This window comes from Choloepus didactylus, chromosome 16, assembly GCF_015220235.1.
Source record: "Choloepus didactylus isolate mChoDid1 chromosome 16, mChoDid1.pri, whole genome shotgun sequence".
Lineage (NCBI taxonomy): Eukaryota > Metazoa > Chordata > Mammalia > Pilosa > Megalonychidae > Choloepus > Choloepus didactylus.
This window is the reverse complement of record NC_051322.1, coordinates 54,030,263-54,057,802: the sequence shown is the minus strand read 5'-3', so window position 1 is coordinate 54,057,802 and position 27,540 is coordinate 54,030,263. Positions and strand designations below refer to the sequence as shown.

At 38.1% G+C, this 27,540-nt stretch overlaps 1 protein-coding gene across 2 annotated transcripts in view; it reads right to left on the bottom strand.

The window, feature by feature from the left end:
- SS18 (SS18 subunit of BAF chromatin remodeling complex) overlaps window positions 1-27,114 on the bottom strand; it is a 114,623-nt gene extending 87,509 nt beyond the window's left edge. For both annotated transcript variants that reach the window (XM_037805888.1, XM_037805889.1), the window contains exons 1-3: window positions 26,991-27,114; window positions 23,966-24,042; window positions 10,037-10,121 (exon numbers count right to left, since the gene is read on the bottom strand). In XM_037805888.1, the coding sequence (XP_037661816.1) occupies window positions 10,037-10,121; window positions 23,966-24,042; window positions 26,991-27,059 (231 nt within the window). In that variant the 5' untranslated portion in view covers window positions 27,060-27,114. The remainder of the gene's footprint in view (window positions 1-10,036; window positions 10,122-23,965; window positions 24,043-26,990) is intronic.
- Window positions 27,115-27,540: the final 426 nt, after the last annotated feature.

The following is a 27,540-nucleotide window of genomic DNA, read 5'->3' as shown; positions in this document are numbered from 1 at the left end:
CTGAAAACTATAAAAACTATAAAACATGGGGAGCCATAGAAAAACCTTAAAAGTTGAACTCATAATTATGGGCACATTTCCAACTCCTACAACAGTTTAACTGAAGTGAACACTATTCTGGTAAACTTTAGCAAAAACACCGTAAAACATACAGTTCTTTTTCAGGGTCAGAATTTTTCAAACTACAGAGAGTAACTAGTATATTCTCCCCTTTGGCAGATTGGTCATGCTCATTATATATTCTGTTACTCTCATTTCCCCAAATTCCTCCTATTTAACCCACAATCCAATTTTTCCCTCCCTGCTGATTTGCTTCCCTCTCTAGACCTTTTTTCCTTGTTGCCTCAACTCTGTTCTTCCCTCTACTATGATGCTATATCTTGCTATTCTTTTTTAAACCCCTCCTCATTCTCAGCTTATCTTCCCAAAGAATTTGACTTTCAAAACGCCCATATTTGTTATGACATTTTGGTCACATACTTTTAATTAAACTTTGACCAATGCTGAGGTAAAAATTTTATTTTGAAATATATCAAATGGCAATATTTATACTCATTAGTAAGATATGATATAAAATGGTGATTCCATGTTAAATGACTGAAATAATGGTAGAGAGCTTGAAAGTAAGATGTATCTCTTTCCTTTGTGACAATTCATAAGCAGATATGGTAAAATAACATAATATTTTCCCTGTATAAAGATGGTAATAATTTTTATAATTTATATTTACTCTATAAAGAACAAATGTAAATTTTATAAAAACTGAATACAAAAAAAAATGCTACAGAGGTTTTTATAACACAGTGACAAGTAAGAATAGAAAAGTAAATTCTGATTCAGAGATTTTACTGTACCATAAAGAATTTCAATAACAGCAATTTTATCACACTGACATCTCAAGAATTACCACCTTGACCAGACTGTAGAAAGACAGCCAAGCTGGAAGCTCTAGGAATCAGGCCCTCCATGAAAACAACTACTGAGTTGGCAGAACTGTCTGAATCAACTATATTAAAACTCCAGAATGTAGTGGAACACTGTGCAGCTCCAGGGAGAAGCAGAAGGAAGAGACTGGAATACTGCAATACATATCAGTGAGTTTCACTCTCCCTGCAGTAGACACCATTCCTTTTCTCCCAGCCTCACTGCAGGCAGCAGTGGCAACTGGAGCTTGGGTTCCTGGCACAGTTTGCTGGTGTGAGGGTAGGTCATAAAGACCTAGTCCTCTAAATTCCAGGGGTGGGAACGCTGACCACAGATCTCTACATTTGATTAATAACTTCAAATCACTGGGGACTGGCTTTAAGGGCAACCAAAAGCCCTCAGGCAATGGCCATAGAGGAATCTTAAAGACAGGAACTTCTTCAAAACAGTGAAAGGGCTGTATTAACTGGGCACAGAAGTAGCTCCTGGAACCCCTCCAGGACGCTCCCCTACCACTCCACAACGTAGGATAGAGCAGGCTTGCGCTCTGATTATGGGTTCCCTGCCCTTTCTAGAGGGAGCTGAGTAGACTCTGTGCACATCATCCTGAGATGCATGCATGTCAATGCAAATCTATGGGGCAGACGTCTGAGAGATTGAGCCAGGGAAACTATCTTAGGCTTGCCTTCCCAGAATTTTTCCTGAGAGCAGAGAACTAGCATGTAGACAGGTGGGACTGGGAGAAACAATTAAAACAAAGCAGTGTAGGGCAAAAAACTACCTGCGTTAAGTCACTCAAGAAAGTGCCCAGGGTGTAGAGGAGGTCTATTTCAAAGGAAGTAGAGGGGGTGTTCCTTGAACTCCTATAAACTGTAAATGAGGAATTCCTAAGGCCTCTAGCAAGCACAAACACAGGAAAAGAAGCAGGCTCCTCAGCTCCAGCTCCATGCAGGCTCAGGGTCCCTGCAGGCTCAGAAAAGACAGAGAACTCTGCACTTCCCATTTGCCTCAGGCTGATCTTCTTGATAGGAGAGCTGAGTCCTGAAAGAGCCTATCTGAAAAGACAGTGAAAGATGCTATTTGCTTTAGTTTTTTTGTTTTGAATAGATCCTGGCATCCAAGAAAATCTCTGTCTAATCAGTAGTTGGATACAATCTTAAGGAACAGACAGCTCAGGGACTACATCCCAGAATTAACACCTTAAAATATTAAAATGTACAGTGTGCAACAAAACACTACAAGTCAAACAAAGAAACAGGAAATAATAGCACATTAGGAGGAACAAGATAACGAGCCAAAAACCATCAACAAAGAGGACAAAACTTACTAAACAGAGACTTTAAAAAACTGATCTGCAATACACTCAGAGATAAAGGAAAACAGGGAGAAAGAACTAAAGGATGTGGAAAAAAAAAAATGAACAATATAAGAATCTCTCCAGAGAAATACTGCAGTTGAAGAACACAATAACTGAAACGAAAAATTCCCTACACAGTTTCAACAGCATATTGGAGGTGGCAGAAGAAAGAATCAGTAATCTCAAAGATAAGACAACTTAAAATACTTCAGGCTAGGTGCAGCAAAAAATAAATAAATAAAAAATAAAGAACAGAGCCTATGAGACATACGGAACACCACCAAGCATACTAATATATGCATTATACAAGTACCAGAAGAAGAAGAAAGAGAGAAAGGGACAAAAAGAGTTGTTTCGGTTTGCTAATGCTGCTGTTATGCAAAATACCAGAGATGGATTGGCTTTGATAAAAGGGATTAATTCAGGTACAAATTTACAGTTCTAAGGGCATAACAGTATCCAAACTAAGGCATCACAAGAGAATACCTTCACTGAAGAAAGGTCAATGGCATCCAAAACACCTCTGTCAGCTGGGAAGGCACGTGGCTAACGTCTGTTGATCCTCTGCTCCTGGGTTGTGTTTCAAAACGGCTTTCTCCAAAATGTCTCTGGGCTTCTGTTTTCTCTCCCCTCTCTCAGATCCTATGCGTCCTTGATTCTTTTTCCCAGGGTGTTTCTCTCTAAGCATCTGCGGGTCCTCTCTTAGCTTCTCAGGGGCAAACTCTGGGCTTCATCTCTTAGCTTAGCATATCCAAAAGACCTCTTTCTGTATCTCCAAGCATCTCCAAGTGTCAGCATCTGTATTGGCTCTTAGATTCTTTTAAGTACTCCAGCGAACCTATCAAGACCCACCCTGAATGGACGGGGCACATACTTCCATGGAAAAAACTCAATGAAAGGTCTCAACCCACAGTTGGGCGAGTCATATCTCCATGGAAATATTCAATCAAAAGGCTCCACCCTAATCAAAAGACTAACAAGTCTGCCCCCACAAGACTGCATCAGAGAACATGGCTTTTCTGGGGGACACAATATATTCAAACCCTGCACAGGAGTATTCAAAAAATACTGGCAGAAAACTTCCAAAATTTAAGGAAAGACATGAATATGCACATCAAAGAATCCCAACCAACCCCAAACAGGATCAACTCAAAAAGAACCACACCATGACACATAGTAATCAAACTATCCAAAGCTACGGACAAAGAGAGAATTAAGAAAACTACAAGAGAAATCCAACAAGTTAGATACAAGAGAATTCTAATAAGATTTAATGTCAATTTCCTGTCAGAAACCCGGGATAAAAAAAGCATGACCCAACTATTTGCTGTTCACAAGACATAAATAGGTTGAAAGTGAGAAGATGGAAAATATGCCATGCAATTTATAATCAAAGGGAGCTGTAGTACCCATACTAGCATCAGATAAAATATACTTTAAATCAAAAACTGCCATGAGGGGCAAAGAAAGTCACTGAATACTGATAAAAGGGTCAACTCTTCAACAAGAAAACCTAACAATTGTGAGTATTTTTACATGTAACAGCCGAGTCCCAATATTATGAAGCAAATATTGACAGATCTGAAGGGAGAAACAGACGGTTCTACATTAATAGAAGGAATTTTCAATTTAACACTTTCAATAATGGATAGAACATCTAGACAGAAGATCAGTAAGGAAAAAAAAGACTTGATCTATATTCTAAATGAGTTAGTCCTAACAGACATAAATAGAACACTTTACCCGACAACAACAGAATACGCATTCTTCTCTAGTGCACATGAATCATTATTCTCCAGGACAGACCATATGTTAGGTGACAAAATAAGTCTCAATAAATTAAAAAATATTGAAATTATACAATGTGTCTTCTCTGACCACAATGGAATGAAGCTAGAAATCAGTAATAGAAGGAGAAATGGAAAATTATGAATTTGTGGAAATTAATCAGCGTACTCATAAACAACCAATGTGTCAAAGAAGAAATCACAAGACAAATTAGGTAATATCTTGAGGCAAATGAAAATGGAAACACAACATACCAAAACTTATGGGATGCAGCAAAGGCAATGTCATGAAGGAAATTGTAGCTCTAACTGCTTACATTAAAAAAGAAGAAAGGACTTCTGGGAAGATGGCAGATTAGGAGAGGCAGAGCAAAATTCTCCTCCATGAAAAACACTAGATACAGGACAGAAAGTGCTCCAGAACAGCAGTTCCAGGGTGCCACCACCCAGCCAGGGACGTCTACAACATAGTGAGGACGCAGCTGGAGAGGCAGGGAGACTCCATTTAGGACGGGTGAGTGTTCAGCCTGGAATGCCGTTGGGGATGAGCAGTCGGAGCCAGGTGACAAGCGCAGGAGGAAGCAGCCTTCCACACCCCATACACCCTTCTCTGCAGTTGGCTGGGGAGATAACCCTCAGAGACCCGCAGCAGAGAGCAACTGTGAGGGAACTTGGGATACGGTGGACTTCTGACAACAACCACCCTTCCTCCACGGAAACCAGCAGTGTGCACAGCTGAGCAGCAAGGGCGCCAGAGTGCCAGGTGTCCCTACCCAACCCCAGGGACTCGCGGGTGCATGGCAGGCAGGGACGGTGGTGCATTTGAACTAGAAGGTGAGACATGCAGCTCCGCAGCCCTGGAAGTTACTGGGACCACTGTGACCTGGGGCAGACTCCTTGCCAAACTGCACAGGACCTGCTCGCCTCCCACAGTGCTGGCAATCCCAAGTGTGCATGGAAAATTGATGCGCTGATTGCATTTCCATCCAGTTTAGACCCCACCCAGCAAACAGATGAAGTTGTGGGAGAGCTGGCTTGAGGGTAAGAAGTGGTTCAAGAGCTCCATCTGCTGGTAGGACAGGGAAAGTACACGCCACCAAGTGTAACTCTGTCAAATTATAGATAAATGCTCAAATAATCATGCATATTCTAAAATAATCTCACCAAAACAAGCAAATGCCATGAGGCCAACAACAGATAATCATGAAGTATATGAAGAAACCAGAAGATATGGACAAAACAAAGGACCAAATTAAAAAGCCGGAGTAGATACAGAACTTGGAGGAATTAATCAAAGAAGTACACACAAATCTCCAAAACAACTTCAATGAGATGCCTAAGGAAATAAAGAACACCAGAAAGACCCAAGAAGAGCATAAAGAAGAATTTCAAAGATTAAATTAAAAAACAGCAGACCTTATGAAAATAAAAGATACTGCTGATCAAGTTAAAAATATACAAGTTAAAAAGAGAAGTGATTCACCACATACAAGGGAAACAACATAAGACTAAGTGCTAACTACTCAGTGGGCACCATGAAGGCAAGAAGGCAGAAGTATGACATATTTAAGATTCTGAAATAGAAAAATTGCCAGTCAAGACTTCTTTATCCAGCAAAGCTCTCCTTCAAAATTGAGGGAGAGTTTAAAATTTTCACAAACAAATGCTGAGAGAATTTGTTAACAAAAGACCTGCTCTGCAAGAAATACTTATGGGAGCTCTACTGGCTGAGAAAAAAAGAAAGGAAACAGAGGACTGGAGAAGGGCACAGAACTGAAGAGTATCAGTATGGGTAACTTAAAGGAAATAAAGAGAGAGGGGAAAAAAAAATAGATCTCACAAGTAGAAACCAAAGGATAAGATAGCTGATTTAAGACCTGCCTTCACAGTAGTAACACTGAATGTGACTGGATTAAACTCCCCAATTAAAAGACAGATTGGCTGAATGAACTAAAAAGCATGAACTATCAACATGCTGTTTACCAAAGACTTATCTTAGACACAAAGAGAATGAAAGTGAAAGGATGGGGAAAAAATATTCCACACAAGCTACAGCCAAAGGAAAGCAAGGGCAGCAATACTAATATCAGATAAAACAGACTTAAAATACAAAGATGTCATAAGAGATAAAGGACACTATATACCAATAAAAGGGACAATTCACTAAGAAATAACAATCATAAATGTTTATACACCCCATCAAGGTGCTCCAGAGTACATGAGACAAACATTGACAAAACTGAAGGAAGCAATAAATGTTTCTACAATAATCATGGGAGACTTCAATACGAACAACCAGGTAGAACAACTAGACAGAGGACCAATAAGGAAACACAGAACCTAAACAATGTGATAAATGAATTAGACTTAACAGACATGTATAGAGCATGACATCCCAAATTACCAGGATATACATTCTTCTCTAGCGCTCATGGACCGTTCTCCAGGATAGATCATATGCTGGGGCATAAAACAAGCCTCAGCTGGAGAATCTAGAAAGAGAGCAAACTATATCTAAAGTGAGCAGAAGGAAGGAAATAACAAAAATTAGAGCAGAGATAAGTGAATTAAAGAATAAATACAGACTCAACAAAACCAAAAGTTGGTTCTTTGAAAAGATCAATAAATCAACAGATCTTTATCTACACTGATAAAAGAGGGAGGACACAAATAACTAAAATTAAAAATGAAAGGGGAGATGTTACTACAGAGCCCATCTAAATAAAAAGGAGGATACTAGAAATAACTGTATGCAAACAAATTAGATAACCTAGATGAAATGAAAAAATTCCTAGAAACACATCAACTGCCTACACAGATTCAAGAAGAAATGCAAGGTCTCAGCAGACCAATAACAAGTAAAGGGATTGACTCAGTAATGAAAACCCTCCCAACAAAGCAAGTCCAAGACCAAATGGCTTCGTTAGGGAATTTTTCCAAATATTCCATGAAGAATTAATACCAATCCTGCTCAAACTCTTCCAAAAAAATTGAAGCAGAGAGAACACTTCCTAACTCATTCTCTGAAGCCAATGTCTCCCTAATACAAAGCCAGATAAAGATACTTCAAGAAAAGAAAATTACAGATCAATATCCCCATGAATATAGATGCAGAAGTCCTCAACAAAATACCAGCAAACAGAATCCAACAGCATGTTAAAAGAATGTTACACCATGATCAAGTGGGGTTTACCACAGGTATGCAAGGGTGGCTCAACATAAGAAAATCAATTAATGCAATTCACCACATTAACAGGACAAAGGAAAAAAAAAACACATGATCATCTTAATTGATGCAGAAAAGGCATGTGTCAAAATCCAGCACCGCTTCTTGATAAAAACATTAGAAAACTCAACATGATAAAGGGCATATATGAAAAACCCACAGCTAACATCACACTTGAGGAAAGGCTGAAAGCTTTCCCTCTAAAATCAATAATAAGAAAAGGATGCCCACTGTCACCACTGTTATTCAGCACCGTATTGGATGTTCGAGCCAGAGCAATTAGGCAAGAAAAAGAAATAAAAGGCCTCCATATTGGAAAGGAAGAAACGAAACTTTCCCTAATTACAGATGATGTGATCCTATGTACAGAAAATCCTGAAAAATCCACAACAAAGCTCCTAGAGCTTATCAATGACTTCAGCAAAGTGGCGGGGTACAAGATCAACACCTAAAAATCAGTAGTGGTTCTATACAACAGTAATAAGCAATCGGAAGAAGTAATCAAGAAAAAAATTCCATTTACAACAGCAACAAATACAATCAAATATCTAGGAATAGATCTAACCAAGGATCAGATGGGTGAAGAATCAAGACTCACCAGAGGAAATTTTGCAAACTCTAGCCCTCCCCACCACTACCAACCTAGACTTTAGGAGAATATCTAGAGGGGATATCCCCTGCCCTCTTCAATGCCCCGCCATGAAATCTCTACCTTAGTGAGCTATTGTTACTGATAAGAATATGTTGAAAATGTTTCATATCTTTTAGGTGTGCTGGATAAGGATAAAAAAGTTAAGAAACAGAGTACAGGTCATCATATTGATAACAAATTAAATAAATTAAATTCTTAAACTGCCTTGGTCTTGTTTAGTACCTCACTCAAAAAATACCAGAAAACAACTAGAACCAAACCAGAATCAGATCCAGTCATTTACATTTTTTAACTAAATACTTAATGATGCTAAACACAGTAGGATAATCAAGATACTGCAGGTTGTAAAATTTAGATTCAAGTTCTGTGAAGACCTAGCCAAGTCTTAGCCTAACACACAAACTCAAAAATCAATGGGTCAGGCTTTTACTACCATTTACCATAAAAGCAACATAACAGGATAGCATAAAGCACGAATTTTGCTATCAATAAAGCCTGGATTCAAATCTCAGAACCACCACTTACAAACTATAAGCCCCTAGGAAAGTCTACTGTTTTGAGATTATTTCCTCAACCACAACACAGGACTAACATCTTAAAGGGTTCTGAGGATGAAATAAGGAATTTAAAGGAACAAACAATAGTAATCACTCACAAAGTGTTAATCCCCTCCCTAAAAGAATAGTCATATTTGAGAAGTAATAAACTTTAACTGATACAGCAAAACAGGAAACAGAAGTTAATTTTAATACTTAAAGAATCACCCATGATAACGACAAGACCAAGTAATTCAAACAACCCTGCACTGAGGACATAGGGGACCGGTGGTTTGATGGGCTGAGCCCTCTACCACGGGACTTGCCCTTGGCAAGGCTGTTGCTGCAAAGGAGAGGCTAGGCCTCCCTATAATTGTGCCTAAGAGCCTCCTTCTGAATGCCTCTTTGTTGCTCAGATGTGGCCCTCTCTCTCTAGCTAAGCCAACTTGGCAGGTGAAATCACTGCCCTCCCCGCTACGTGGGATCTGACACACAGGGGAGTAAATCTCCCTGGCAATATGGAATATGACTCCTGGGGAGGAATCTGGACCTGGCATCATGGGATGGAGAACATCTTCTTGACCAAAAGGGGGATGTGAAAGGAAATGAAATACACTTCAGTGGCAGAGAGATTCCAAAAGGAGCCGAGAGGTCATTCTGGTGGGCACTCTTACACACAATACAGGCAACTCTTTTTAGGTTCTAATAAATTGGAATAGCTAGCAGTAAATACCTGAAACTATCAAACTACAACCCAGAACCCTTGAATCTTGAAGATGATTTTATAAAAATGTAGCATATGAGGGGTGACAATGTGATTGAGAAAGCCATATGGACCACACTCATCTTTGTCCAATGAATGGGTGGATGAGTAGAAAAATGGGGGCAAAAACAAAAAAACAAACAAACAAAAAAAGAGACACACCAATGAACTAAATATGTGGACCTTGTTTGGATACTGAGGTAAACAATCAACCATTACATTTGGAGGGTTTTTTTTTTTTTTTTTTGGATAATTAGGGAACAGCACTAAACTGAATATTTTAGTGATGGGTATTATAAGACATTAAAAATTATGTTTAAATTTGTTGGGTGGGATAATGGTACTGTGATTATGTTAAATTAAAAAGTACTTATCTGCTAGAGAAATATAAAGAAGTATTTACTAGCAAAATTATATAATGTCTAGGATATGCTCTGATATACTTCAGATTTATTCATGAATTACTCAGTAAAAAATAAAATAAATAGGTAAATAGGTAGGTAGGTGGGTAGGTGGGTAGGTAGGTGGCTGGGTGGCTAAGTAGGTGGATGGATGGATATAACTTCTTTAGGGCTAAGGGGAGGGAATGAATTGTAGGTGAATTAGTTGAAATTCAATGTGAAGGCAAAACAGGAAACCTTTAAATAACTTAGGAAAATACCTTCATGTTCTTGGAGTAGGGCAGGCTTGACTAAACAAAACTGAAAAAAAAAATCACTACACAAAAATGTATTACACCATATATAACTCTATAAATATTATATACTTGACACTATTTTAGAGGTACTTACTGCTGGTAAAAGAGACTGCATATTTTGATTAGAATCTGCTATTGTAGCAAGGTAGACCAAGTTTGTATGCAACATCTGCTGATACCTATTAAAACAAAACAAATACCAACATTAAAAAATAATTTTCTTCCTGTGTACTCAAATACAAACAGTATTTCAATCATGTCCAGAGTTTAATAAAAGATTTATATTACCTCAACACCAACAGCCCTTCAATTGTTTCTATTTCCTCTCCAAACTAATTCTAAACAATAAATGATACATTTAACACTAATAATAAACAGAGCTTACTAAGTGCCAGATATTGTTATAATTGTTCATCTATATTAAATTTCATTTTATCCTCAAATCAACACTATTAAGCATTCTTTTTTCCCCATTTTACAGATGAAGAAACTGAAGTTTAGAGAGGTTAAATATCTTGTCTAAGATTACATAGCTAATAAACGGAATAGCTGAGATATACACTGATTTTCTAAAAGAGAACTAGAATGAATTCAATGAAACTAATAGGTTTATCCCTGTCCTCTGACATTTTCATGTTGCTAAATACCTCAAATCCAAATAAAGTGAAAGTGCTCTGCTAAACTATTAGAATGTATTTTTTCTCTTCTCACTCCTTCAGCAGTCATCAATAACTTATGCCTGCTATGGTTATACTGCACATCTATTAGGACACAGCATATAGAGAAGACAACAAACAGGTAATAATACGGGACTCCTACTACTTCAATGTCAACTTCCCCAAAACAAGAACATTCCCTATATAACCACAGTAATATTAAGAAACTAAGATTGATAGAATATTGCCATTCAAATTTCTCCAACTGCCCCCAATACTCCTGGAACTTTTTACCTAATGTAAGGGGGTAGGTAAAAATGATAATTTTCAGTTGGCCTTTACCAACTTCAGGAGGCTTTCTTTTGTAATCTGCAATACTATTACAGCATACATCCAATAAGGTTCTTTTAATATAATTAAGGCTTAAAACAGACGTTAATGAAAAAGTACTTAAACTCATCTTCTTTTATTATAACTTTATGTATAGGCCAGCAAAAAAAAACAAATCAGCAAATATTCTAGAAGAATGTAGATTCAGCTGAAACCTCAGAAATCATAATAAAAGGTAGATTCTTCCAGAATTAAAGAAATGTTTTCCTAAGAAACTTTTTATTCTACAAATATTGTCACACTTATAACTAAAACAGTTTACTTTTTAAATGTATATGCTTATTATTCCTAAGATAGTATAAATTAATAAAAGATAATCTTGGGTATATAAGCTAAGTGCAGATACAAAACATGTACATCTTATGTTTGATGATGGCAACTGTCCTAATAAATTTAACTAGCAGATATTTGCAAATACCCATGATTATTAATATCTTGAATGAGAGGCAGCTCACTTCCCAAAGACTCTACTAAGAGCCACTTTATTAATTATCTCGAATAAGATAAAATAATCAATATTAAATTTATTGATATAATTAAAAAATTAATCTGAAAAAAAACAGATTTCATTTTTAAAAAGAAGCCTGTATCTAAAATCTATGAACACTGTGTTTATAAGACTACAGGGAATACATTTTATAGAATAAAAGTTATTTTTCATCTTCCTAACCAGAGATTTAAAACTAAATTCCCTTACATTAAGATGAATACTAATTGTTACACTTTCTGAAATAGTAGAACCTACCTTAAATAAGAGCTTATTTTTTTAATTAAACTTTATCAACAAATTAAAAAAAATTACAAAACAAAGGAATAGGAAAAATAAATATCCTGAAATAACTTCATTGCTTCCAATAAGCTCCTACCATACCACAAGAAAATTAACAAACCATAGTCAGAATTTAAAGGGAAAAAGAGAGAAGAGTTGGGTGTACAGACTCCAGAAGTAATTCAAACCACTAAATTGTATAATTGTATAAATGTAACATATAGGGGTGTGTGTGTGTGTCTGGATAAGGATAGAGCAATGTTACACGAAGGTGCTACCAGTGGAAAATCTTTGGGTGGTGGGAATATGGTGTTATTTTTACACAACAGCGTTTTCCAATTTTCTATACTGCTTATACAGCTTTCATAAAAATAGTTATTTTTAATTTTTTAAAAGCTGTTTTAGACAACATTATCACATCTTAAAGAATGGTTTAATTAAAACTAGACTATCAATTCCTGGATGACTGTCACTTACTAATGTTTCTCTTTATTGTCCTTTTAATTCTATTATGACAAACAAGAACTTTATTAAGTTTAAGAGGAGGAAACCTTTTTCTCTCTTCTCACAAACCAATCCTGACAACTTGTGAAAGAAAGAGTATCTGAAGAACTGTAAGAATGAAATTAAATCTATCAGAAAGGGTAGTATTTAGCATTCTACCTAAATCCATTTAAGCCCTCCCCCCAATTTGCAAAAAAAAAAGATGTGAAAAAAGGAGGTCCGTTCCTGTATGCAGAGAATGGGAGAAATGATCATATCAACGGGAAAATGTTGAGAATATAAAGAATAAAAACATTACACATTTTTGCTGACTCAACTTGGTATAGTTGATTCTAGAGCTGAACATCTTACATCCTGTAGGACCCAGCCTGTATTGCTGGGTCCTACAAGAAACTGAACCAATCCCATGCAACGAAACCCCTTGGCGCTATCAGGAGTTTCCAAAACCCATGAGCTAAAAATAATTATTCTAGATCAGTGCCTCACCACTTTTATCATTTCATGGCTGACATGAGGTAGTGATCTCCTTACCACTGATGAATATCTGTAGTTAAATTAAGGAAGCTGATAAAACAGTTAATTATTTTTAAGAACATTCTTAAATATAAACAGACAATATTGGTTATAGAAACAATATATAGAAAAAATAAGGAAATGGTCATACAAAATGCAAAAGGCACAACTGATTAGAAAACGTAAATAGAAACAAGTTAACCTACAACTTAGATCTTAGTTCCTAAATATCGTCTCTCCAAAACCAGGGCTTAGAGAAATGGGTAATTGCAAACTGGGGCAGGAAAAACTACAAGACGAGCCTAGAATATTTCATGATGCAAAAAAATAAGAAAATACTTTAAAAATGGGGGGTGGGGTAGGATATGTCAATAAGCTAGTCTGAGTGGCTCCCAGTGGCCAAATTTGGGACAACCTGAGAGAGAAAATAAATAATGGAGTTAACAGATTATCTAACCTAGAGAATATAGTTAAGAATCCAGGAGGCGGGGCAAGATGGCAGACTGGTGAGCTGTAAGTTTTAGTTACTCCTCCAGGAAAGTAGGTAAAAAGCCAGGAACTGCGTGGACTGGACACCACAGAGCAATCTGACTTTGGGCATACTTCATACAACACTCATGAAAACGTGGAACTGCTGAGATCAGCGAAATCTGTAAGTTTTTACGGCCAGGGGACCCGCGCCCCTCCCTGCCAGGCTCAGTCCCGTGGGAGGAGGGGCTGTCAGCTCCGGGAAGAAGAAGGGAGAAGTGCAGTGGCTGCTCTTATCGGAAACTCATTCTACTGATTCAAACTCCAACCATAGATAGACTGAGACCAGACACCAGAGACTCTGAGAGCAGCCAGCCCAGCAGAGAGGAGACAGGCATAGAAAAAAAACAACACGAAAAACTCCAAAATAAAAGCGGAAGATTTTTGGAGTTCTGGTGAACATAGAAGGGGGGAGGGCAGAGCTCAAGCCCGAGCTCAGGCCCTGAGGCGCATATGCAAATCCCGAAGAAAAGCTGATCTCTCTGCCCTGTGGACCTTTCCTTAATGACCCTGGTTGCTTCGTCTATTAGCATTTCAATAACCCATTAGATCTCTGAGGAGGGCCGTTTTTTTTTTTTTTTTTAAATCCTTTTTCTTTTTCTAAAACAATTACTCTAAGAAGCCCAATACAGAAAGCTTCAAAGAATTGCAATTTGGGCACGTCAAGTCAAGAGCAGAACTAAGAGAGCTCTGAGACAAAAGGCAATAATCCAGTGGCTGAGAAAATTCAATAAACAACACAACTTCCCAAGAAAAGGGGGGTGTCCGCTCACAGCCACCATCCTGGTGGACAGGAAACACTCCTGCCCATCGCCAGCCCCATAGCCCAGAGCTGCCCCAGACAACCCAGTGTGACGGAAGTGCTTCAAATAACAGGCACACACCACAAAACTGGGCGTGGACATTAGCCTTCCCTGCAACCTCAGCTGAATGTCCCAGAACTGGGAAGGTGGAGCAGTGTGAATTAACAAAGCCCCATTCAGCCATCATTTGAGCAGACTGGGAGCCTCCCTACACAGCCCAGCAGCCCAGAACTGCCCTGGGGGGACGGCACTCACCTGTGACATAGCACAGTCATCCCTCAACAGAGGACCCGGGGTGCACAGCCTGGAAGAGGGGCCCACTTGCAAGTCTCAGGAGCCATACGCCAATACCAAAGACTTGTGGGTCAGTGGCAGAGACAAACTGTGGCAGGACTGAACTGAAGGATTAGACTATTGCAGCACCTTTAAAACTCTAGGATCATCAGGGAGATTTGATTGTTAGGGCCAGCCCCCCTCCCCGACTGCCCAGAAACACGCCCCACATACAGGGCAGGCAACACCAACTACACACGCAAGCTTGGTACACCAATTGGGCCCCACAAGACTCACTCCCCCACTCACCAAAAAGGCTAAGTAGGGGAGAACTGGCTTGTGGAGAACAGGTGGCTCGTGGACGCCACCTGCTGGTTAGTTAGAGAAAGTGTACTCCACGAAGCTGTAGATCTGATAAATTAGAGATAAGGACTTCAGTAGGTCTACAAACCCTAAAAGAACCCTATCAAGTTCAGCAAATGCCACGAGGCCAAAAACAACAGAAAATTATAAAGCACATGAAAAAACCAGACGATATGGATAACCCAAGCCCAAGCACCCAAATCAAAAGACCAGAAGACACACAGCACCTAGACCACCTACTCAAAGAACTAAAGATGAACAATGAGACCATAGTACGGGATATGAAGGAAATCAAGAAGACCCTAGAAGAGCATAAAGAAGACATTGCAAGACTAAATAAAAAAATGGATGATCTTATGGAAATTAAAGGAACTGTTGACCAAATTAAAAAGATTCTGGACACTCATAGTACAAGACTAGAGGAAGTTGAACAACGAATCAGTGACCTGGAAGATGACAGAATGGAAAATGAAAGCATAAAAGAAAGAATGGGGAAAAAAATTGAAAAAATCGAAATGGACCTCAGGGATATGATAGATAATATGAAACGTCCAAATATAAGACTCATTGGTGTCCCAGAAGGGGAAGAAAAGGGTAAAGGTCTAGGAAGAGTATTCAAAGAAATTGTTGGGGAAAACTTCCCAAATCTTCTAAACAACATAAATACACAAATCATAAATGCTCAGCGAACTCCAAATAGAATAAATCCAAAAAAAACCCACTCCGAGACATATACTGATCACACTGTCAAACATAGAAGAGAAGGAGCAAGTTCTGAAAGCAGCAAGAGAAAAGCAATTCACCACATACAAAGGAAACAGCATAAGACTAAGTAGTGACTACTCAGCAGCCACCATGGAGGCGAGAAGGCAGTGGCACGATATATTTAAAATTCTGAGTGAGAGGAATTTCCAGCCAAGAATACTCTATCCAGCAAAGCTCTCCTTCAAATTTGAGGGAGAGCTTAAATTTTTCACAGACAAAGAAATGCTGAGAGAATTTGCTAACAAGAGACCTGCCCTACTGGAGATACTAAAGGGAGCCCTACAGACAGAGAAACAAAGACAGGACAGAGAGACTTGGAGAAAGGTTCAGTACTAAAGAGATTCGGTATGGGTACAATAAAGGATATTAATAGAGAGAGGGAAAAATATGGCAAACATAAACCAAAGGATAAGATGGCCGATTCAAGAAATGCCTTCACGGTTTTAACGTTGAATGTAAATGGATTAAACTCCCCAATTAAAAGATATAGATTCGCAGAATGGATCAAAAAAAATGAACCATCAATATGTTGCATACAAGAGACTCATCTTAGACACAGGGACACAAAGAAACTGAAAGTGAAAGGATGGAAAAAAATATTTCATGCAAGCTACAGCCAAAAGAAAGCAGGTGTAGCAATATTAATCTCAGATAAAATAGACTTCAAATGCAGGGATGTTTTGAGAGACAAAGAAGGCCACTACATACTAATAAAAGGGGCAATTCAGCAAGAAGAAATAACAATCGTAAATGTCTATGCACCCAATCAAGGTGCCACAAAATACATGAGAGAAACACTGGCAAAACTAAAGGAAGCAATTGATGTTTCCACAATAATTGTGGGAGACTTCAACACATCACTCTCTCCTATAGATAGATCAACCAGACAGAAGACCAATAAGGAAATTGAAAACCTAAACAATCTGATAAATGAATTAGATTTAACAGACATCTACAGGACATTACATCCCAAATCACCAGGATACACGTACTTTTCTAGTGCTCACGGAACTTTCTCCAGAATAGATCATATGCTGGGACATAAAACAAGCCTCCATAAATTTAAAAAGATTGAAATTATTCAAAGCACATTCTCTGACCACAATGGAATACAATTAGAAGTCAATAACCATCAGAGACTTAGAAAATTCACAAATACCTGGAGGTTAAACAACACACTCCTAAACAATCAGTGGGTTAAAGAAGAAATAGCAAGAGAAATTGCTAAATATATAGAGACGAATGAAAATGAGAACACAACATACCAAAACCTATGGGATGCAGCAAAAGCAGTGCTAAGGGGGAAATTTATAGCACTAAACGCATATATTAAAAAGGAAGAAAGAGCCAAAATCAAAGAACTAATGGATCAACTGAAGAAGCTAGAAAATGAACAGCAAACCAATCCCAAACCAAGTAGAAGAAAAGAAATAACAAGGATTAAAGCAGAAATAAATGACATAGAGAACAAAAAAACAATAGAGAGGATAAATATCACCAAAAGTTGGTTCTTTGAGAAGATCAACAAGATTGACAAGCCCCTAGCTAGACTGACAAAAACAAAAAGAGAGAAGACCCATATAAACAAAATAATGAATGAAAAAGGTGACATAACTGCAGATACTGAAGAAATTAAAAAAATTATAAGAGGATATTATGAACAACTGTATGGCAACAAACTGGATAACATAGAAGAAATGGACAATTTCCTGGAAACATATGAACAACCTAGACTGACCAGAGAAGAAATAGAAGACCTCAACCAACCCATCACAAGCAAAGAGATCCAATCAGTCATCAAAAATCTTCCCACAAATAAATGCCCAGGGCCAGATGGCTTCACAGGGGAATTCTACCAAACTTTCCAGAAAGAACTGACACCAGTCTTACTCAAACTCTTTCAAAACATTGAAAAAAATGGAACACTACCTAACTCATTTTATGAAGCTAACATCAATCTAATACCAAAACCAGGCAAAGATGCTACAAAAAAGGAAAACTACCGGCCAATCTCCCTAATGAATATAGATGCAAAAATCCTCAACAAAATACTTGCAAATCGAATCCAAAGACACATTAAAAAAATCATACACCATGACCAAGTGGGGTTCATTCCAGGCATGCAAGGATGGTTCAACATAAGAAAAACAATCAATGTATTACAACACATTAAGAAGTCAAAAGGGAAAAATCAATTGATCATCGCAATAGATGCTGAAAAAGCATTTGACAAAATCCAACATCCCTTTTTGATAAAAACACTTCAAAAGGTAGGAATTGAAGGAAACTTCCTCAACATGATAAAGAGCATATATGAAAAACCCACAGCCAGCATAGTACTCAATGGTGAGAGACTGAAAGCCTTCCCTCTAAGATCAGGAACAAGACAAGGATGCCCGCTGTCACCACTGTTATTCAACATTGTGCTGGAAGTGCTAGCCAGGGCAATCCGGCAAGACAAAGAAATAAAAGGCATCCAAATTGGAAAAGAAGAAGTAAAACTGTCAATGTTTGCAGATGATATGATCTTATATCTAGAAAACCCTGAGAAATCAACGATACACCTACTAGAGCTAATAAACAAATTTAGCAAAGTAGCGGGATACAAGATTAATGCACATAAGTCAGTAATGTTTCTATATGCTAGAAATGAACAAACGGAAGTGACACTCAAGAAAAAGATACCATTTTCAATAGCAACTAAAAAAATCAAGTACCTAGGAATAAACTTAACCAAAGATGTAAAAGACCTATACAAAGAAAACTACATAACTCTACTAAAAGAAATAGAAGGGGACCTTAAAAGATGGAAAAATATTCCATGTTCATGGATAGGAAGGCTAAATGTCATTAAGATGTCAATTCTACCCAAACTCATCTACAGATTCAATGCAATCCCAATCAAAATCCCAACAACCTACTTTGCAGACTTGGAAAAGCTAGTTATCAAATTTATTTGGAAAGGGAAGATGCCTCGAATTGCTAAAGACACTCTAAAAAAGAAAAACGAAGTGGGAGGACTTACACTCCCTGACTTTGAAGCTTATTATAAAGCCACAGTTGCCAAAACAGCATGGTACTGGCACAAAGATAGACATATAGATCAGTGGAATCGAATTGAGAATTCAGAGATAGACCCTCAGATCTATGGCCGACTGATCTTTGATAAGGCCCCCAAAGCCACCGAACTGAGCCATAATGGTCTTTTCAACAAATGGGGCTGGGAGAGTTGGATATCCATATCCAAAAGAATGAAAGAGGACCCCTACCTCACCCCCTACACAAAAATTAACTCAAAATGGACCAAAGATCTCAATATAAAAGAAAGTACCATAAAACTCCTAGAAGATAATGTAGGAAAACATCTTCAAGACCTTGTATTAGGAGGCCACTTCCTAGACTTTACACCCAAAGCACAAGCAACAAAAGAGAAAATAGATAAATGGGAACTCCTCAAGCTTAGAAGTTTCTGCACCTCAAAGGAATTTCTCAAAAAGGTAAAGAGGCAGCCAACTCAATGGGAAAAAATTTTTGGAAACCATGTATCTGACAAAAGACTGATATCTTGCATATACAAAGAAATCCTACAACTCAATGACAATAGTACAGACGGCCCAATTATAAAATGGGCAAAAGATATGAAAAGACAGTTCTCTGAAGAGGAAATACAAATGGCCAAGAAACACATGAAAAAATGTTCAGCTTCACTAGCTATTAGAGAGATGCAAATTAAGACCACAATGAGATACCATCTAACACCGGTTAGAATGGCTGCCATTAAACAAACAGGAAACTACAAATGCTGGAGGGGATGTGGAGAAATTGGAACTCTTATTCATTGTTGGTGGGACTGTATAATGGTTCAGCCACTCTGGAAGTCAGTCTGGCAGTTCCTTAGAAAACTAGATATAGAGCTACCATTCGATCCAGCGATTGCACTTCTCGGTATATACCCGGAAGATCGGAAAGCAGTGACACGAACAGATATCTGCACGCCAATGTTCATAGCAGCATTATTCACAATTGCCAAGAGATGGAAACAACCCAAATGTCCTTCAACAGATGAGTGGATAAATAAAATGTGGTATATACACACGATGGAATACTACGCGGCAGTAAGAAGGAACGATCTGGTGAAACATATGACAACATGGATGAACCTTGAAGACATAATGCTGAGCGAAATAAGCCAGGCACAAAAAGAGAAATATTATATGCTACCACTAATGTGAACTTTGAAAAATGTAAAACAAATGGTTTATAATGTAGAATGTAGGGGAACTAGCAGTAGAGAGCAATTAAGGAAGGGGGAACAATAATCCAAGAAGAACAGATAAGCTATTTAACGTTCTGGGGATGCCCAGAAATGATTATGGTCTGTTAATTTCTGATGGATGTAGTAGGAACAAGTTCACTGAAATGTTGCTATATTATGTAACTTTCTTGGGGTAAAGTAGGAACATGTTGGAAGTTAAGCAGTTATCTTAGGTTAGTTGTCTTTTTCTTACTCCTTTGTTATGGTCTCTTTGAAATGTTTTTTTATTGTATGTTTGTTTTCTTTTTAACTTTTTTTTTCATACAGTTGATTTAAAAAAGAAGGGAAAGTTAAAAAAAAAAAAAAAAGAAAAAAAAGAAAAAAGACAAACAAGGAAAAAAAAAAAAAAAGATGTAGTGCCACCTTGAGGAGCCTGTGGAGAATGCAGGGGTATTCGCCTACCCCACCTCCATGGTTGCTAACAAGACCACAGACATAGGGGACTGGTGGTTTGATGGGTTGAGCCCTCTACCATAAGTTTTACACTTGGGAAGACGGTTGCTGCAAAGGAGAGGCTAGGCCTCCCTATATTTGTGCCTAAGAGTCTCCTCCTGAATGCCTCTTTGTTGCTCAGATGTGGCCCTCTCTCTCTGGCTAAGCCAACTTGAAAGGTGAAATCACTGCCCTCCCCCCTACGTGGGACCAGACACCCAGGGGAGTGAATCTCCCTGGCAACGTGGAATATGACTCCCGGAGAGGAATGTAGACCCGGCATCGTGGGATGGAGAACATCTTCTTGACCAAAAGGGGGATGTGAAAGGAAATGAAATAAGCTTCAGTGGCAGAGAGATTCCAAAACGAGCTGAGAGATCACTCTGGTGGGCACTCTTACGCACACTTTAGACAACCCTTTTTAGGTTCTAAAGAATTGGGGTAGCTGGTGGTGGATACCTGAAACTATTAAACTACAACCCAGAACCCATGAATCTCGAAGACAGTTGCATAAAAATGTAGCTTATGAGGGGTGACAATGGGATTGGGAATGCCATAAGGACCAAACTCCACTTTGTCTAGTTTATGGATGGATGTGTAGAAAAGTAGGGGAAGGAAACAAACAGAGAAAGGTACGCAGTGTTCTTTTTTACTTCAATTGCTCTTTTTCACTCTAATTATTATTCTTGTTATTTTTGTGTGTGGGCTAATGAAGGTGTCAGGGATTGATTTAGGTGATGAATGTACAACTATGTAATGGTACTGTAAACAATCGAAAGTACAATTTGTTTTGTATGACTGCATGGTATGTGAATATATCTCAATAAAATGATGATTAAAAAAAAAAAAAAAAGATTATGGATAATAAAATAAAAAAATAAAAATAAATAAAAAAAAAAAGAATCCACAGGTCCATTTAGATAAAAATAAATAAATAAATAAATAAATGCAAGGAGGAGACAAAATTTCTTCCTTACGGTTGGATTACAAATATAGACGGAATGATGGATTTAGTCTCCATCTGACCCCCACCACAGTGAAAAATGTTAGGCAAGAACCCACTGATAAGTGCTAAAATTAATATGTGAAAGCATGATGAAAGATAGTACATATGATGTCAAGGTATCTCTCTAACACGGTACATATTAATTACAAATGGAAAAACAGCAACTTTTACAGTAGAGAAAGTGGCAGGCACCACCTTCCCAAAAGATCAAAATTATCACCAACACTAGGAGAAATTGTTATCATGTAGCTACAGAAGATGCAATGATACAATATCACTTCCATAGCATTCTAATCATGGAGAAACACTAATCAAACCGAAAATGAGGGATATTCTACAATACAGTTTGTACTTTCCAAAAATGTCAACATTGTGAAAGACAAAAGAAAGACTAAGGAACTGTTCTGGATTAAAATACACTAAAGCGACATGACAACTAAATGTAACATCAGCTCCTGCACTGGGGCTCCTGGACCCAGAAAAATAAGGAAAATTGGCAAAAATTGAAAAAGTTCTGAAAATTAAGGTTTATAGTATTGCATTCTTGATTTTAACAATTATACTGTAGTTATTTAAGAACAGGTGCTTGTTTTTCAGAAATACACACTGAGGTTTTTAAAGGTAAGAGAGAATCATGTTTGCAACTTACTCTCATAATTCAGAAAAACAATATGAGGGAATGAATGATAAGGCAAGTATGCTAATATGTTAACACCTGAGGAATTTCAGTTAAGGTTTTACAGGAATTTCTTACACTATTTTTGAAATTTTTTGAAAGTGTGAAATTATTTCAAATAAAAAGCTTAAAAATATATCACTTTTCACTAATTAGATGTGCAAAAAAAAAATTGAAGATAGTTAATATCCATTACTGGCAGGGTGGTTGAAAACCAGAACTCCAAACACCTGGTTGGAGGAAAGCAAACCAACACAATCTTTCTGCAAAGTAATTTGAAAATTTAACATGGTCTTGGACACAGCAAGTCTATGTACAAAATTCTAAGCTATATAAATACTAAGTACAACTGCTATACAGATGTGTTTGCACAGATATGAATGTGTATGTGTAAATACACAGAAAACTGTTTGGAAATGTACATACTAACCATTAAAAGTAATTGCCCCTGTGGAGGGGAGGGAGATATGAAAGTGGGAAGTAAAAGGAGACTTATTTTAACTCTAAGCTTATATACCCTAGGATTTTTTTTTTTTTACAATGAGCACATATGCCTTTTTAAATTTAAAATTATTTTCATACAAAGGGTGAAAAAGAAACATAATAGAGAGAGACTCTAAATTAGATAAAGAGTGAATCAAATGTACCAAGAGACCAACACAGCCATGAAAGCCATGCAGAGCAAGAGCCAGGGTTACTGGGAAAATCTGCCTAAGACTGGATTACCAGCGCAACCTCTAGGAGGGACACATGTATCTCAAAACAATGGTGAGATTAAAATATTCTAGAGTTGCTCCATCCAATACAGTAGCCACAAGACATACTGGCTATTGAGCACCTGAAATGTGGCTGGCCAAAAATGAGAAGTGCTATAAGGTAAAATACATAATGAATTTTGAAAACTTGGTACAAAAAAACAGAATGCAAAATATCTCATTAAAATTTTATATATTGACATTGAAATGATAATATTTTAGAAATACTGGGTTAAGTAAAGTATGTTTTTGGAATTTCAACTGTTTCTTTTTACTTTTTTAACGTGTCTACTAGAAAATTTTAAATTACATATGTGGCTTGCATTGTATTTCTATTGTTCTAGAGACTTTTAATAAAATATTCAACTTGTTCTACCACATCAAATTTTATTAGGGGATACCACTTCAGATACATCACTTCAAAAAAGAAACTTTGGTCCTTAGGAATGATAATCAATTTTCTATTTATTAGAGATAAGGTTTGCTTTCTCAAACACATACACTGATGTAACTAAATAGCCTATAAATGTGAAGATCTAGCTCCTGTACAAATCAGACTATACATAAATTTGAAGTCATTATTTATAATGCAGGGTAAGAAATTAAAGAAAAAAAAAAAAAAAAAAAAAACAGATGCCCCCACAAACACACCCACCTCCCAAAGAACAAATAATTATTTTGTAAAATTCAAAAAGTCACACAAAAACATGTACACGAATGTCCACAGAAGCATTATTTATAATAGGCAAAAAGTGGGAACAACCCAAATGTCCATGAACTGATGGATAAATAAAATGCTGTATAGCCACTGAATGGAGGATTATGATTATTCAGCAATAAGAAGGAATCAAGTTCTGATGCATGCGACAACATGTATGAAAATAGAAAACTTTATGGCTAAGTGAAAGAAGCCAGTCATAAAACATCACATATTCTATGATTCTATTTATCTGAAATGTCCAGAATAGGCAAATCCATAGAGACAGAAAGTAGACTAAGTCTTGCCTGGGACTGAGTGTCCAGAGGGAAAAGACAAATGAATACTTAGAGGTACACAGCTTCTTTTCAAGTTCTGAAAATGTTCTAAATTTATAATGTAGTGATGGTTACACAACTCTGTGAATATACTAAAACCCACTGAATTGTACAGTTTAAAAAGGTGAATTATATGGTATGTGAATATCTCAATAAAGCTATTATTAAAAAAGAAAGAAAAGTAAAAACTTAACCAATGCAGAAAAGCGAGTACAAAAAAAAGGTTCTTATCAGTCTTACTGAGAACACTCTGAAGTCTTTCCTTTATTCTGATAGTCCATTATACACTGAATAAGATGGTTATTTTCATCCAACATCTGAAATAAAATTAGAAAAATTTATTGTAAATCTAGTGCATTAAAATAAAAAACTAGAAAACTTATTCAGGGGTAAGGGTGTGGTTAATAAATACTGTTTTTTGAAGAACTCTAATGTGGATTCCCTAATAAAATACTGTTAGCCGAAAGCAATCATCACACATTATAAAATCATTAAACAAACATATAGCAACATTAAAACATTTCCTTAAAATTACTTTTTTTGTTAAGTAACTACCTGCTACTATAACACAGATATTTTAAATTTCATTTTAATACATTAAATATAATTTTAAAGAGATGAGTGATTTAGCTCTTCACATAAAAATTCATTATGTGCTAAACTGTTTAAATCTATTGTAAAATTGCACAATACACAGTTTATATGGACAATAATTGATTTTTTTCCTTCCTATTTCTAGAAATATTTGAGCTACACAGGAATTGAATCCACTTGGGTCTTTTTCCTACATATAATAACTCACCACAAAAAAATCTTATTTTATACATTTATACCTTTGGAACACTATCTTGTTTAATAAACAGGTTTGTTTTTTTTTAAGATCTCTATTACAATTATTCTATCTCTGAATTATTACCTAAAGCCTAGGAGGGGAGGAGTTTCTTTTGTATTCAAACATTTAATATCTCTCCTAACCATAGTAGAAGCTTTAGCTAGTTAAGACTAAGACTCAGAAGTTGTCTTTGCATCATTCTAAAGTCTTGTAATAATAAAGAAACTGTATCCTTATCCAGAATGAAACATCAGCCTAGGAAGACTGATAAGCTAGTTTTCAAGTTTCAAATAGTATGGTTCAGGGGCTCAGATTTACCCATAAAATCAGGGGTGAATTTGCCCCACCCTTCCAAGAGTCAATGAAAGTAGTGAATAATTTAGTTAGCAGTATAACATTTTTTTTTTTAACTTTAAAGAATTTGTTTCAACTTCCCTCTCCTATGTTTCTTGGCATGGAAAATATATAAATTATTCACCAATAAATGCCTAATACTTCAATTGTATAGTTATCCTCTCTGCACAAACTTGAAAATCACTCCAATTAAATGAAAAAAAGTACAAAAAAGTTATCTTTCTTTCGACCTTTCAATTCAAAATACACTCAAAATAACATTTTTACAGTAGCCAAAACTTTCAACCAAAAATTCAGAATTACAGTCTCATAAACTTAACACACTGCCACATAGCAATGTAACTTTTAATTAAAAAAGAAAACACATTTTACATTGTAACTTTTTTTTCTGCATATTACATATTCTTCTCATATTCACTTGCTGGGAAAAAAATAATAAAATGTTCTTTTAATAAGTACAGTTATTTCTAAAAAGAATCATAGGATAGAGGGAGGGAGGGAGGGAGGGAGAGAGGAAGGGAGGAAGGGAGGAAGGAAGGAATGAAGGAAGGAAGAAAATTCAGGACGACTTCTACATTCCAAAACTAAAATTAAAAAAGAATCCCTCCAGGTGATGGAAAAGCTTTGATAATGAATTATGGTGATGGCAACACAACATTATTAGTGTGATTAACACCATATATATATATGAAGTGTTAACTTAGAGAAGCATGATGTATGCAACCTACTCTGAAATGTTTAGATAATAGACAGATGATAGATATAATAAATGTCATAAAATGCTAGAAGTTGGTAAATCTGGGTATCTGGGCCAGGGGTATATACTGGAATTCTATGTATTGTTTTTGAAATATTTTTCAACTTTCCTGTAAATTTGGAGTTATTTTTAAACAGAGCTTTAAAAAAAAAAAAAAAAGGAATTCCTGCAGAAGTGCGTGGGTACGTGTGTGACCATTAGGAGCTGTTTGCGAGGCTGCAGACTTAGTCCGGTGCACTGATTTCCAGGCTCTGCCTGTTTGTTCATAAAATAAAGCAACAGTTGGGCAAATGTCAAACGCCATGCTAGGAGAGCCTGACAGTAAACAAAAGCCCAAGAACACGATCTATCTATTCGGCATACAATGGGGCCTGGAGTGGTAGTAAAAGTTGGCTTTTCTTCTGTTTTCACCCTTGCTCCGTGCACAAAACAAAACTTGAATATTTAAAGTACACTACCAAATTTAGAAAAGCTGGAGTAAAATTTAGAATATTTACAAGAAATAGAGGACAATAAGGGATCTTTGTGTTCCCAACAGGAAGCAACAAAACAGCGAGAGCGACACTACAGTCCTCCAACAGGGACGCAACTCTCCGTATTTATCACAATTTATAATTGGTCTCGATTATCTGACCGTCTCTATCACAAAATTCCAGGAACGTAGGGACCACGGTCACCACTGTAGCCTTAGCGCCTAGAACAGGCGCTCAGTATTTGCTGAAAATATAAGTAACACACGGATGAGGAAGGGAGAAGGGGATTGCGAGGGGAACTCTGAAGTCCACAGGGTCCTCCATCGCCCTCTCTCACTCTACTAAGGTTCTCCACAGCGTCCCCCAAGTTCTCCTAAGGGCTCTCCAATTCCGCCGAGATCTGAGGGAGGCTACCGGCCCTCAGCCTTCCCTCTTCCTCCGCGACCTAAGGTCGAGTCTGCACGAAGCGGCAGCGGAGAGCGGGGCGGGGCGACGCCAAAGTAACTCCAGAGCGACGCGCCGGGGCGCAGGGAGCGCCTACTCCGAGAAGCAGCGGGTAGGCGCCGGAGTCCCACCGCCAGGCACAAGCGCCCCGCCGCCCAAATGTCGCCTCATCCCTAGAGAAATCGGGCGACGGTAATTCGGTTTTTGCGCCTGCAGGAAGGAGCCCCAAAGCGCGCGGGACTCGGTGAGGACACCGGTTCGCCCTCGTCGCCGCCCACCCGGATTCGGCCAGCGGCTCCGGTTCTCAGAAAACTGCCTCTCGGCAGGCCTGCCGCCCTCTGCCCTGTCCCCGAGGCTGTCCCCAAGGCGGGGTGGGCTGGCATCCCCGCCCTCGCCAGGTTTCACCTTCTGAATAGCAGCGGGTGTGATCTCTCCCTTGCCTCGCTGCCTCGGGGCTGCGAACGCCACAGACATGTTGCCGCCGTCCCCACTACCAGCAAGTCCCTAGCGCCACAGGAGAACGGCAAACGGGGGGCGGGGTAGGACGGGGGACGTGGCCTCTCGGGCCGAACCACCTCAGGAACGAGGGGAGGGGGGATGATCCAGGGCCGAACTAACCGTCAGCCGGCTTGGCCCGACGGAGACACTCTAGCCCATAGCAGTCTTGTTGCTGCATGTTATTCGGGAACGAAAAACCCGGTTTAACTTCCCGGTTGATGATCGACCCCGCGTCCTTCAACCTTTCTTTATCTGCTCCCTCCGCTCCTCTGTGTGAATGGTAGGGCCCCGCCTCAGTCCTTCCTGCGCTTCAGCGATTCAGGAAATGGTCCTGCCGCTGCGGGAGAGGGAGAGGCCCGGGCAGACTCTGTCACAGGAAATGCGAGCGGCCCGAGCCGGCCCTCCCCTTTCGCGACGGTGCAACTTGCCTCTCTCTCCGGCACGCCGAGGCGTCCCT